Source organism: Dasypus novemcinctus, chromosome 3 (assembly GCF_030445035.2).
Source record: "Dasypus novemcinctus isolate mDasNov1 chromosome 3, mDasNov1.1.hap2, whole genome shotgun sequence".
Lineage (NCBI taxonomy): Eukaryota > Metazoa > Chordata > Mammalia > Cingulata > Dasypodidae > Dasypus > Dasypus novemcinctus.
In genome coordinates this window covers 132,288,557-132,302,339 of record NC_080675.1, presented here as the reverse complement: position 1 = coordinate 132,302,339, position 13,783 = coordinate 132,288,557, and the positions used below count along the sequence as shown (strand labels likewise).

The window sequence follows — 13,783 nt, the reverse complement described above, 5'->3', positions numbered from 1 at the left end:
CAAAGGAACTAAACTGCAAGCCAAGATCCCTCATGAATATGGATGCAGAATTTCTTAAACAAAATGTTAGTAAATCAAATGCAGCCATATATTAAAAAAAGATAATACTTCATGGTCAAATGGAGTTTATATCAGAAATGCCAGACAGGTTAACATTAGAAAATTAATCAGTGTAATCTACCATGTTAATAAAAGAGGAAACCCAAATGATCATCTCAGTAGACTAGCTAGCAAAGAAGCATTTGTCGAGTTTCAACATCCAACATTTGACAAAGAAATGGAAGGAAATTCCTCAGACTAATAAGGGCTTCTGTGAAAACTATACAGTTAACATATTTATAATGAGCAACTGAATCCCTTTCTGTGAGACCAGCGACAAAGCAAGGATTCCATTCTCACTTTGATTTGGCATTGCATGAAGTCCTAGACAGAATAAGACAAGGAAAAGAAAGGGCATATAGATTGAAAAGGAAATAGTGAAAGTGGTTTTATTTATAGGTAACCAGGGTATCCATGGAAATGTAAGAAAAATTTACGGGAGTAATCCTTAGTAATAAGTAAACTTACTAAGGGCATTCAGGATACATAGTATACAAAAAAAAAAAAAACATTTGAATTCTGTATACTAGTAACATCTCAAAAATAAAAATAGCATTAAAGTATAAAATACTTGGAATAAATTACTTGAAATACCTGCAAGACATGTGCATGGAAAACTACAAAGTATTTTGCCAAGAAAAATTAAAGACGATTCAAGTAAGTGGGAGAGATTTACTTTGTTCATAGTTGGAAGACTCAGTGTTGTTAACATGTCCATTTTTCCCAGTTTGTTCTGTATAGTCAATGCATTATCAATCAACAATCCTAGTGGGAATTTATGTAGTAATTCACAAACTGATTTTATAAGTTGTACTGAAAATGTAAGGATATAGATTAGCTAAAACAATTTTCAAAAGGAGTAAAATGTTGGAGGATTTATGCTACCTAAATCCTATGCTATTTGTGTTACTTACTCTAAAGCTATATTATTCAAGACATTGTCATCTTGACCTAAGAATAGATTTTATAGGCCAGTGGGATAGAATAGAGAGTCCATATAGCCATTAGACTTTCACAAAAGTCCTATGGCAATTTAATGGTGAAAGGTTAGTCTTCTTAAAAAAAAAAGTGTACAGGAACATTTGGATATTCATAAGAAAAATATTGAAACTTAACGTGCACTTCAGATCTTAAACAAAAATTAACCCAAAATGGATTAAAAACCTCCATGTTAAAACTAAAATTTCTAGAAGAAAACATGATAGACATTTTTTTAAAACCTAGACCCAAAAATGCTTACCCTACAAAAAGTTTTTATAATCTGAACATCTTTAAATTAAAATCTTTTCCTCAAAAGACACAATTAAGATGAAAAAAATAAGCTATAGACCAAGGAAAAGGTCCACAATACATGTGTTGACAAAAAGCTTCTTTCCAGAATCTATAAAGAGCCCTTGTAACTCAACAAAAGACAAAAAGCACAACCCCAATTTAAAAAGGGGCGAAGTATTTGAAAAGACATTTCACAAAAGAAGATATTAAAGTTTATTTTAGATTTTGTGGGTGGGGGAAGGGAGGAACACTCCTTGAATAAGAAATAAAAGCTTTGTCTGTAAAAAGACTGCTGTATTTGACTACATGAAAACTAAGAGTTTTTGTCATTAAAAAGATACCTGAAAGTGAAGACAAGTTAGAAACTAAGATATTCATAATACATAAAATTGACAAATAATTGTTTATATGAAATAGAGAAGTGCTCCTTTTCCTGCTTAGAACAACTAATAAAAACCAACCAGGACACAAAAGATATCTGTATCTCTCTACATAAATAGATGTAGGTGTGTGTGTATGTGTGTATATGTGTGCATATGTACACATGTGCATCTGTTTGAAGGCACTGGAATTACATCAAGGCTGTGAAGAATTGTGGAGCCAAGAGCTTAGAAAAAGAGGACAACTAGGAAGGTGAGCTTGGCATTTGGGGCTACCCTTTCTCCAGATGTGTCTCAGTTCCTGAGGAGGTTGCTGAGAGACTGTAAAGCCAAGGAGACCTCTCCAGACTCATGACCTAAAGATAATACATTGTTGAGGGTCTTTCAAGAGAGCTTTAGGTTGGGACCTCAAAGGGTTATGACCTCATAGGAGTAGGAGTGAATCAGAAAGTATCCTACCTATCTTCATTATATCATATCTCATTTTATATCATTCTCATTCCTTGGTTGGAATGGATCACAAAAGTGGTCCAGAATTGCAAATGTATCTAACCTAAGTGCTTGCTGGAATCAAAAGTAAACCTCTTTAGAAGATATTATACCCTAAAGCCTCACATTATATCTATAGTCTTCCATGTATTTTGTGTGGCACTCAGTTCAAAATCAGTATTGTATGTAAAATGAGACACAGTAGAACAGGAGAATCAAAAGGCAGAGGAAATAGAGCCTAGCAGGACCCAGATAATGAAGTGATCAGATGCAAACTTAACCTGACTGCCCTTAATAAGTTCAAGTACATAAAATACAAAATTTAGAATTTCATCAGAGAAATGAAAATAAACAGATATGACAGAGACATCAAACAAGAAATTCATTAAGTCTCATGAACTCCAATCAGGATAAATACTATACAAAGAAAACAACATCCAAGTACATTATTAGAAAAGTCTAAAAACCAAAGATATAACCTTAAAAGCAGCTAGAGTAAAAGGCTTCCACCTTCAGAGAAGCAACTGTAAAAATAACAGCTTATTTCTCATTGGAAACAGTTGATACCAGAAGATAGTGGAATATACTGAAACAAGATAACTGCCATCCTAGAATTCTGTACTCAGTGAAGAAAGGTTAAAAAAAAAACAAAAACAAAAAACCAAATCAGAAGAGCACACTGAAAGGTTTTTTTCAGGTGAAAATATGGTGACCTCAAATATTAGCATTGTAGATGAATGAAGAAGAACAAAATGGATAACTTTAGTGAATATTGGCTGTATAATGGTTAATAAGAACTGGAGGGGTTGTATATATTGGTATGTGTGTATTTGTATATAGAGGGAGGAGACAATTATGTATATATGGCACATAAATCAGGAGTGAGGAAAATGTAATTACAGGTTTCTGCAATTCTTGAATTTTCTGTGAACAGGTAAAGGTTTTAATTTGTATTTGTCTTTGAGAAGTCAAAGATTTATATTATCTCTAATTTAACTTCTAAAAATAGTAAAAGAATATACAACTAAAAAGCTAATAGAGGGGAATGAAAGAATAATAAAATCAGTAAATCCAAAAGAAGGAAAGAAAATATGTAGAACAGGCAGGACAAATAGAAGATAAACAGTAGAACTGTAGATTTAAACCCAAATACATTAGTAATTATGTTAAACACAAGTGAATTACATGCATCAATTAAAAGAGAGCATTAGACTGATTTTTAAAAAAACATTTATTTTAGCATAGCTACCTACAAAATATAAACACATAGAAAGATTGAGAGTTTAAGGGTACCAAATAACATTTGCTGACTCTAATGAAAATTATATGTATTAATATTGAATAAAGACTTTAATGCAGGGAAGCAGATGTGGCTCAAGTGATTGGGCTTCTGTCTCCCATATGGGAGGACCTGGGTTCAATCCCTAGGGCCTCCTTGTAAAGGAGTGTCGCACCAAGATGATGATGTAACAAAAGAGAGATCCAGGGCAAAGTCAAGGCAAGACGTGACAGAAACCAGAACTGAGGTGGTACAAGCGACAGGGAACCTCTCTCCCAAGTCAGAGGTCCCCAGGATTGAATCCCGGTGAAGCCTAGAGGAGAAAATGAGAAGAGGAGACAGACAAAGAAGATCACATAGCGAATGGACACAGACAGCAAAATCACCGGGGGTGGGGGTAGGGGTGGTAGAAGACTTTAATGCCTAAAACATTACTAAATAGATATATTTCATAGTGATAAAGATTCAGTTCCCCTATGATGTTATAATATTATTAACTTTTCCATGTCCATAATACCAGAGCTTTAAAATATATAAAGTAAAAATTGACGGGACCTAAAGGAGAAATAGATTACATAGTGGATAATATCTCTCAGTAACTGAGAGAACAGTCAGACAGAAACCAAAACCCAAAATAAAAGATCCAAACTACTTTATTGACAAATTTGTCAACTTCTATGTTAATTTCACTGCTTGGGGGGGTCTCCTTTGTATTTAAGATTAGGAACTCCTTAATTTAAAACTTTACTTTATTAAAAGTCTTTTCTCGTTAAGCCATTCCATCTATTTTTGTTTTTTCTTTCCCAGAGTAGAAAATCTTGCATGTATTACTTCAGCAGTAGCTAAGATTAATGTATTACTCTTTTTGGTATGGAATAACATGATTGTGAAAATGAACTTGCATGGCATAAATATGTGCACTTGAAATGCTTCTCAAATATTTGGATCATTTACTAACTCTACACACTGGGACTTGGATATCATCTAAATGAAAAATCCTTAGCAAACGATTACTAAAATACAGCTAGGATACTACATTCAACCCCAAGTGTACTACTATTTAGAACTGCAGTAAGTTTTTATAATAGTATTGATACTCATCATAATCCACAATTTAAACTTCATGGTCACATGGAGTTGCCAAGAGAAAAGGAAGGAGGGTATACAATATGAGTCCAAAATTAAGAATCGGGTTCATGGTTCAATGAGTGGTTGTAATGACTGAATTGACCTAATTGCTGAGACTGAAGGAAGGTTAGGAGTTAACTATATCAGGAGGAGAGGTAGCATCAGCATGTGCAAAGACTATGGCAGGAGACAGACTGGTGTGTTGGAGGATTGGAAAGACTTGTTACAGCTATAGTACAAAGAGCTAGAGTTTGGGTATTATGGTAGGATCTCTTTGTTGTAGAAATAAGGAATGAGAAATTTGGACAGGTGAGTTGAGGTTATGCATTGCTGATTTGGTGGAGCATATAAAGGATTTAGAGTAATAGGAAGTTATTGAAATATATTAAGCTGTGTGACATTTTCACATTTGCAATTTGAAGAAGATTGCAATATTGCAATATTGAAGGCCCATAGTGAATATAGATTAAATTAAATCATTGCATTATTCTAGGTAAAGAGCAATGGTAGCTTATGCTAATGTGATGGAGCAAAAAAGAAAACAAACAAAAAAGCAAAAATAAAAAATAAAGCAATGAAGCCAGAGAGAATGGGCAGCTTCTCTAGGGGTTTAGGAAATAAATTTGACAGGCCAGGATGATTGATTGTGTTTTAGAGGTGGGGCAAAGAAAATATAAAATATTGTAAACTACTGTAAGAACTGCTTTAGGTTTAAATGAATATGTATTTAAAGGTGTGTTTTGAAAATGCTTAAAAATGAAGGAATTCTTAAAAAATAATAAATCATCTACATGGTAGAATATTATGAGACTGAAAGTGGTATTTATATGAAAAAATTTTAATGGTACAGAAATTCCTATTATGTTTTAGAATAAGGCAGAATGTGAAATTTTTCTAATGTATATTCCTGACTACATAAAATTAAAATAAGGAAGCATCTTAATTATTATAAATACTCTTTTTGACATATAGAAACCTCAAGAAGACTATGCTGCTAATGGTCCAGAGCTCCTAAGGAAAAAACGTACAACTTCAGCTGAAAAAAATACTTGTCAACTTTATATTCAGACTGATCATCTGTTCTTTAAATATTATGGAACACGGGAAGCTGTGATTGCGCAGGTATTTATAATTTTGGTACTATTTTAGCTGTTCTTGTGCTCTTATATTGTTTAATTATACTTGTATTTTTTCCTAAAAATTGAAGTTAATAATACGTCTTTTTGGAGAAAAAGTTTATTTTCAGTTGTAATATCATAAAACATGTAAGAAAAATTCACAGATAACTGAAACCAGTTAGGATATTTAAATGTCACAAAAGATAGATGTAAGAAATTTGTTTCAGGAAGGAGATGGTGACACTGGAACTTAGGTTTGAAAAAAGGGTTGAATTTTCATTGGTGGCCATAAGAAGGAAAGGCTTTCAAAACAGAGGAATCCTTCCAAACAGAAGTATTTAATTTCTATTCTGTATTCCCACTGTACTTAGTATTTTCTAAGTTATACTATTATTTGGATTTGTGTCTTTTCAACCCTTATTACAGTATAAAATTTTTGAGGGTACCTTTCAAATTGTCCTTCATGTCAGAGACACCCAGTTAGTCATTTTTGACTCGAAAGATTTGAGTCTGAGAGAATGGAAGGAGGTACCAATAGTGTAAATGAACAATCAGAGGAATTGGTTTCGGTGGTGGTGATGAGCTTATTTTTAGGTGTGTTTAAAAGCCAGATAGTCATTCCCTTAAGATATTGAAAATGTAGGGGTTATCTTTGAGCTATTTGCTTGACTCTTAGGAGTACAAAAGAGACAGTTAAAACGAAGGGAGAGAATAAATTCTAAAGGGAAGAAACTGAAAGAGATATCTGAATATACTGAATAGGATGAGGAAGTGAAGTTAGTGAGGAAAAATGTAATTAAAGGAGATTAAATAGGATTAGCCAAGGAAGAAGCAGATTTTAAGACAAAATGCATAACTAGTAGTGTCATATTGCAGAAATAGTAAAGAGAATGATTATCGATGTCTTTTAAACAAGCTTTTGGGTAAGTTATGAGAGTAAAAATATTGCATATCCTTAGGAATGGGTTGGTGTAGAGGAGGTGAGGTTTCAAAAAATTTGCAAAATAGGAAAAAAATATGGCTTAGAAATGACACAGAATATTTGGGGAAGGGGGTTTAGGGAATACTTCAGAAAGTTGGTGGGAAGAGGTAGAAGATCCAGTAGAGAAGCAGTATAAGGTATGAGAAAGAAAAATTCATGTGAAACAATATACTGGAAGATACAGTAAGGGATGAGGAAGACAGAAATGGATAAAGGTAGAGAAATTTGAAGCTAAGTAAAGGGGGAAGTCAAGATGGACTCTCAGTAAAGTATGAAGTATAGTCATCTGTGGAGAAATGTTTGGAACTGAAACTGTTGGGAATAAAGTAGAAACAGTGAGACATGAATTAGGAATTGCTAGGTGTATCTTGAGGTTAGACAACATAAATTCGTAATAGACTCTATCAGCATTGTTAGGACTTTCTTTAACAATGTTTAGCAGCCTGGACTGCTTTTGAAATTATTATTTTTTTAGTTCTTCTTCTTGACTGTGTCTTATAATTATGTAATTTCTTTGAAAATAGTTTTGAAATATATATACATGTTTTTGCATTAAATGGTAACGAGTGCTTTTTGTAAATGAAGATGAGAACATTGTGTAAAGAGCGGTTTAGAAGTCAAGGTGAGACTACTATGGCTTTGTACTTGAACTCCCTGTAATCAATCAATATTTATTTAGCACTTACCTTATTCAGAGGTAAATGAGACACAGTCCTCCCCTCAACAAGCTCACAGTTTAGTTGATAGTCAGCTAGGTAAATAATCTGCCTGTAACCTATCACTGTGTTTATCTGCTAAAATTAACAACATCTGAAAGTATGTTATTTATATTTGTGTTAACACTCCCACCTCAGTACTACTTCCCAGAAGAGGCTCTGTAAGCTTATAGGGAACTTGTATATCTTGTTCATGACTGTATTCCCAGCACCTAGAACAGTGCCCAGTGTATACAGAATGTGTACTAGGGCAGCAGTAGAAGGACTGAAGTCAGGGTATGACTGAGTGTCCTGAGATTATCAAGGAAGTTTTTATGAAGATGTTTGAGATGAGTCTGAAGGATGGATAGAGAAAGATACTCTAGGCATAAGGAAGTATCATGTGAAAAGGAATAGAGGTCTGGTATTGTAGAGCTGATTGAAGAAACAAAGTCTTAGTGATGGAAGCAGGAGTGCAGTTTTGCATTTGGCCAGAAAAAAGGCTGGTTAAGGGTCAGAATCTCCCCTCATATGCACAGCTCACTAATCTTTCTTATCCCAGTATATGATAAAGACATCTAAAATTTTGAATGTGGTAGAACATGGATAATTAATTCTTGATTTGGAAGATGAAAATTCACAATCTTCTTCACATTTCAACATCGCCTCTCAAATGTTGTTCTTTTTTTAAATCAATAGATATCCAGTCATGTTAAAGCGATTGATACAATTTACCAGACTACCGACTTCTCCGGAATCCGTAACATCAGTTTCATGGTGAAACGAATAAGAGTAAGGATCTTTAATAGTTAAAAACATTAAAAAAGAAAAAATAAGGACCATGTTTGCAAAAGAAAAATGTTTATGTTTATATCATCTTTATGCATTCAATAATTAAATTGTATCTATTGTGATACAGTTTTTTTACTTTTGCTTACTTATATCTTTTTATAGCTAGATATACTCATGCATATATGTCTACACACAGGGGTACCTGGATTTATGATTTAAGAATTAAATCTATAGGGCCCTAATCTGGAATCTGTACTACACAAGAGCTAAGATGATGTTTTCTATCTAATTAACATAAGAAAGCATCAACCTCTTAATAAATAGGGATACAGTACTTTTTTACTCCACTGATATTATTCCCCAGTTTTCTTAAGATTTTCTTTGTGTAATATTTCTCAGAGTGTACTCCATTTTGAGCTACCGGAAAGGAGGATGATAGATGTAGTGGTTAAATACAATGAGAAGTTAGAAAAACACTTAATACTCTACCCTCTTCTTGAAAATTCACAGTGCACACTAACATAGCTTCAGTTTTGAGAAGTCCTTCATAAAGAAACCCATAGTTTTCTAAACTTATTTGATCTTATAATTTTTTTTGGAAAATCAATAAACTGAAATTTACTGAGGTAATTGGGCTAATTCTTTAAAATAAAATTCTAAATATAAGTTTTTTCAATGTTTATAGCTTTTAAGAATCTGAATTTATAAATCACATATACAACCTGAATTTTAAAGAATCATCTATTTTCAAAAGTATTTGTCACAGGGTTTCTTCCTATTTATGCTCTCCTATTTTTCTAAAATATGTTTTATTAGGGAAAAATGTATATACTAGAAAACTTTAGCGCATATTTAATAACATAGCTATAGATGGTCCTTTTAGTAGTATGATTAAATCTTAAATTGGATTGTCTTAGGATGAAATATGGTTTTGTAGATGTGTGGTGTAAGAACTGTTCATAATCAGTTGCTTTCATGTATTTCGAGATTAATAGAAACTCTTAAATGAGCAGGTAAAAGTGATAAGTGGTATAAGTATTGCTTTTTTTATTTTAATTTTTTTTAAAGATACTTAGATTATATAAATGTTACGTAAAATTATAGGGGACTCACACATGCCTGTTCCCCATATCTCCCACACTTTCCTGCATTAACAACATCCCTCATATACTTCCCCACATTAATAGCATCCCTCATTAGTGTGGTACATTCATTGCAATTGATGAACACATTTTGGAGCATTGCCTCTAAGCATGGATTACAGTTTACATTGTAGTTTACACTCTCTCTTCCCAGTTCTGTAGGTTTTGTCAAGATATATAATGACCTGAGTCTATCATTGCAACGTCATTTAGGATAATTACCAAATCCCAAAAATGCCTCCGTGCTAAACCTGTTTTTCCATCTTCCTGCCCTCAGAACTCCAGTGACCATTGCCCCCACATCAATGATATAATTTCTTCCATTGCTAGAATCACGAGTCTATAGTAGAATACCAGTAAGTCTACTTTAGTCCATCATATTGCTTTTTAGTAGGCAGAACAAAATAGTTAAAAGTAGAGAAAACCTAAACAAATATTAGTGAAATACATTGTTGTTGTTTTTTTTAAGTAGAATGACTTGCATTGTGAAGAAATGCTTATATATTAATGGATAATTTGGCACTTGGTTGTTTTTAGGCCTTTAACTGAAAACTTTAGTTTAATCCTCATTTGTTGAAGATTGTTGATGACCCATTAGATCATTTAAAATTTTTATTATATCAGCAAATGTATAAATAACCATTCCATTTTTAATATAGGTAACCAGAATTTAGATGCAGTTTTCAAATTTATAACCAATGTTATAGAAGTATCAGGGAATTCCATTTTTGTATTTTGTCAGAGAAAGCCATCTGTAGCATGTTTCTAAGCATGCACTACATTTAATATACACAGTGTTTGCTTTTGGATTATTTGTGTTAAATGACCTTAACTGATTGCTAATGGTTAATTGTTAATGGTTAAACCAGATGTACTGAGCGCTATCCTTAGGCAGTTGCCCTGGCCCTCATTGGTACTTTTACCATCCTATTTCTCAGCCCCTTGGTTTTACTGGAGGGTATGGATTCTAAAAAGACCTGTATATCTCATTATGTATTCTGTGCCAGCTATTATATCATCCCCTTACCATCACCATTTTCAATAGACTGAGGTTTGCCTTCTAGTAAAAACATTTACTTTCATACATATCCCATTTTATTCTCTATTAGCTGTCTTGTGTGCAATTCTTTGGCTTACCTGTGGAAAGCACAATTGTTCTAGCACTTCAAAGGACAGCCAGGGGTGTCTAAAACGAGATAGGTGCTACTAAATGAAGGCTTTTGTTTAGTAGACGTTTGGTATCAGTGGAGATTATTCTTCAGATTGTGAAGGAAGACTCTACACCCAGAAGTATAGCAGCAAAGTATCAAAGAAACATTCTGGAGGAACTCAGCTTGAGATAGTAAGAGAAGTGAGTTGACAGTAGGAAGAAAATAATTTCCCTACATAGAGGGAAACTACATACAGTCAGTTGGGCTTGACTCATATGACTGGATAAGGCAATGAGAACCAAGAAAGTGATTTGTCTCCTGAACTGACAGTCTTGACAGTCAATGTGTAGTAAAAGTTATGAACCTATAAAACAAACATGCATAACATCATACAGGGCTTATATACATCACCTCACCACAAATAATTTGAATTATTATGAAACATCTATGAAAGGTCATTGTCAAAGTATTACTATTAACTATAGTTCATTTCTTACATTTGGTGTGTTTTTCCCCCAACCCACCCTATTTTTTTTGTTCATAAACCATATAATTTATTGAAAGTGTATAATTAGTGGCATTTGGTATAATCACCGAGCTGTGCATTCATCACTTCAAATTTGAGCATTTTCATTACTCCAAAAATTTCTAAGTTTTATATCCTTATACTTGTCACCATATGTAAGAAGTTAGCACTGGAGACTTGCTTGGATGATTAAATATGAAAAAGTGTGCTTTCTTTATTAGAGCTTTTTTTATAAGTTTTGAAAACAGAACTTGTTCTTTCTTCCCAAGTAGTCAGTGTTCAGGAATCTGGAGAATACTTGCTCAGAAATTGAACCCCCACCTTGCCTTTGCCCTCTATCCCACTCTCCCTCTCTTTCTCTCTCTCTTATTACCCCCTTTCTTTTCTCTTCTAGCATCAGCTCAGTGATGGGGGCAGTGGGAATAACTCAAGAAGCTTTAATTCTGACCTAATTTCTCCTGGGCCCCAAACATATTGTCTAGAAGGAGGTGAGCAGAGACCTTACACTAATGCTCTGCTAATATAAATTGTTTTTTTTTTTTTTTAATTATTGTTTTGGATTTTAGATCAATACAACTGCTGATGAGAAGGACTCTACAAATCCTTTCCGTTTCCCAAATATTGGAGTGGAGAAGTTTTTGGAATTGAATTCTGAACAGAATCATGATGACTACTGTTTGGCCTATGTCTTCACAGACCGAGATTTTGATGATGGTGTTCTTGGTCTGGCTTGGGTTGGAGCACCATCAGGTAGTTTATGTAACTAATGTCTCTACTTAATACTTGAAACAAAAAGCAATTTTCAGGGCACACTGAATTTTTAAAAATATAGGAGAAATGGATACTTGTACAATATCTTATTTTACTCAGCTTGTGTTAGCCAAGGTGTATAAGTATCGTGTAAATGACAAAATAGATGAAGCAGCCTTTTATTTTTAAAATCAGTGCTAACAGAGAGATGTCCTGACAACTTGGTACTTTCAGTAGCTGAAATAAATAATTTTTTGGGAGAAAAGGTGATACTCATTTCTGAAACCAAAAGTAAAACTTGCATTTTTCAAAAAGGTTAATAAACGTTATTAAATATTTATTCTAATAAGGGGTCTTAGAGTCAAAAGAGGGAAATGATAGTTTTGCTTTCTGTTTTGTCACGGAATATAGAACAGAGAAACTTTGGTCAGGAGCAGCATGTAGAAAGGAAAAAAAAAATTCTTTCAGTTTCTAACCTTTATTTTACCAAAAGGAAAGTGTTGCTGAAAAGAGATGAAGGCAGGAGGCTTCAGTTGCTACAGTTCCACTGGCCTCACTACCTGAGCCACACTGCTGAGGTCTCTACCTTAGCTATGAAAGCTACGTCATTGAGAAAATCTCCTTCCCATTCAGTTTGGGGTAGTGTGGATTTGTGATTTATAGTATAATATGTTCAGTAGCCTAGTTTAGAAAAATGCAAACTTGTTTATTGAAAGAAGAGTGGAAAGGATTCCAGGCTCCGAATATAAAAATTTTGCTGTATAGATTTTTTTAAATCTTTTTTTTAATGTATTTTTTAATTGAAATATATCATTCATACATGAACATGCATAAACAATAAGTGTATAGTAAAGATTGTGAACTTACAAAATAAACATGCATAACATCATATAGGGGTCTTATACACCACCCCTCCACCAACACCTTGCATTGTTGTGAAACATTTGTTACAAACTATGCAAGAGCATCATGAAAATATTACTACCAACTATAGTCCCTGTCTCATGTTTGGTGTATTTTCCCCCCAACCCACCCTATTTTTTAAAAATATGTTTTTATTACACAGGTCATGAACTTGCAAAACAATCATATATACGTGTAGATTTCCCGTACAGCACCCCTTCACCAATTCTCTACACTGTGGTGGAACATTTGCTACAGATTATGAGATAATATCAGACTATTACCACCAGCCATGGTCCATAGCATACATTTGGCACACTTTTTCCATACACCTCCATTATCAACACATTACATCTTTGGTGTTGATGCAAGAATATTGCAGTATCCACAATCTGTAGATAACACCAATTGTAGTTTCCCATGCTTCTCCACATTCTTACCACCCTGCAATAGTGATGTATATCTGCTCTAGCTCACAGAAGGACACTCTTACATTTATACTCTTAATCACGATCCTCATCCATCTCTGGGTTCACTGTGTTTTTCAGTCCCTAGATTATTCTTTAGCTTTCAGTCCTATTTATAAACCAGTTGCTGCTCATTCTAATGTGTTACCATCAACTCTATCCATTTCCACACTTTTACAGTCAAGTTAATTAAAACTTCTACATACATTAAGCATCAGTAGTTCTTCTCAACCCTCCTCTTATATCCTAAAAACCTATACTTTAGGTTTTAACTCCATGTGTTTATTCTTTGTATTTAGTTCTTATTAATGAGACCATGCAATATTTGTCCTTTTGTGTCTGGCTTACTTTGTTTAGTATAATGTCTTCAAGACTCATCCATGTTATCACAAGTGTCCCAATTTCATTTCTTCTTACTGAAGCATAGTATTCCATCGTATGCATATACCACATTTTCTTTATCCATTCATTAGTTGATGGACACTCGGGTTGTTTCCATCTTGAAGCAGTTGTGAATGCTGCTTTGAACATCAGTGTGCAGATGTCAGTCCATGTCATAGTTTTTAGTTCTTCTGGATATATTCCTAGTAAAGGAGTTGCTGGATCATAT

The 13,783-nt window shown here is 33.6% G+C and overlaps 1 protein-coding gene across 2 annotated transcripts in view; it reads left to right on the top strand.

The window, feature by feature from the left end:
• Window positions 1-13,783, top strand: part of ADAM10 (ADAM metallopeptidase domain 10) — a 171,866-nt gene that overhangs the window by 101,309 nt on the left and 56,774 nt on the right. For both annotated transcript variants that reach the window (XM_004452879.3, XM_071214219.1), the window contains exons 6-8: window positions 5,620-5,769; window positions 8,142-8,234; window positions 11,620-11,803. In XM_004452879.3, the coding sequence (XP_004452936.1) occupies window positions 5,620-5,769; window positions 8,142-8,234; window positions 11,620-11,803 (427 nt within the window). The remainder of the gene's footprint in view (window positions 1-5,619; window positions 5,770-8,141; window positions 8,235-11,619; window positions 11,804-13,783) is intronic.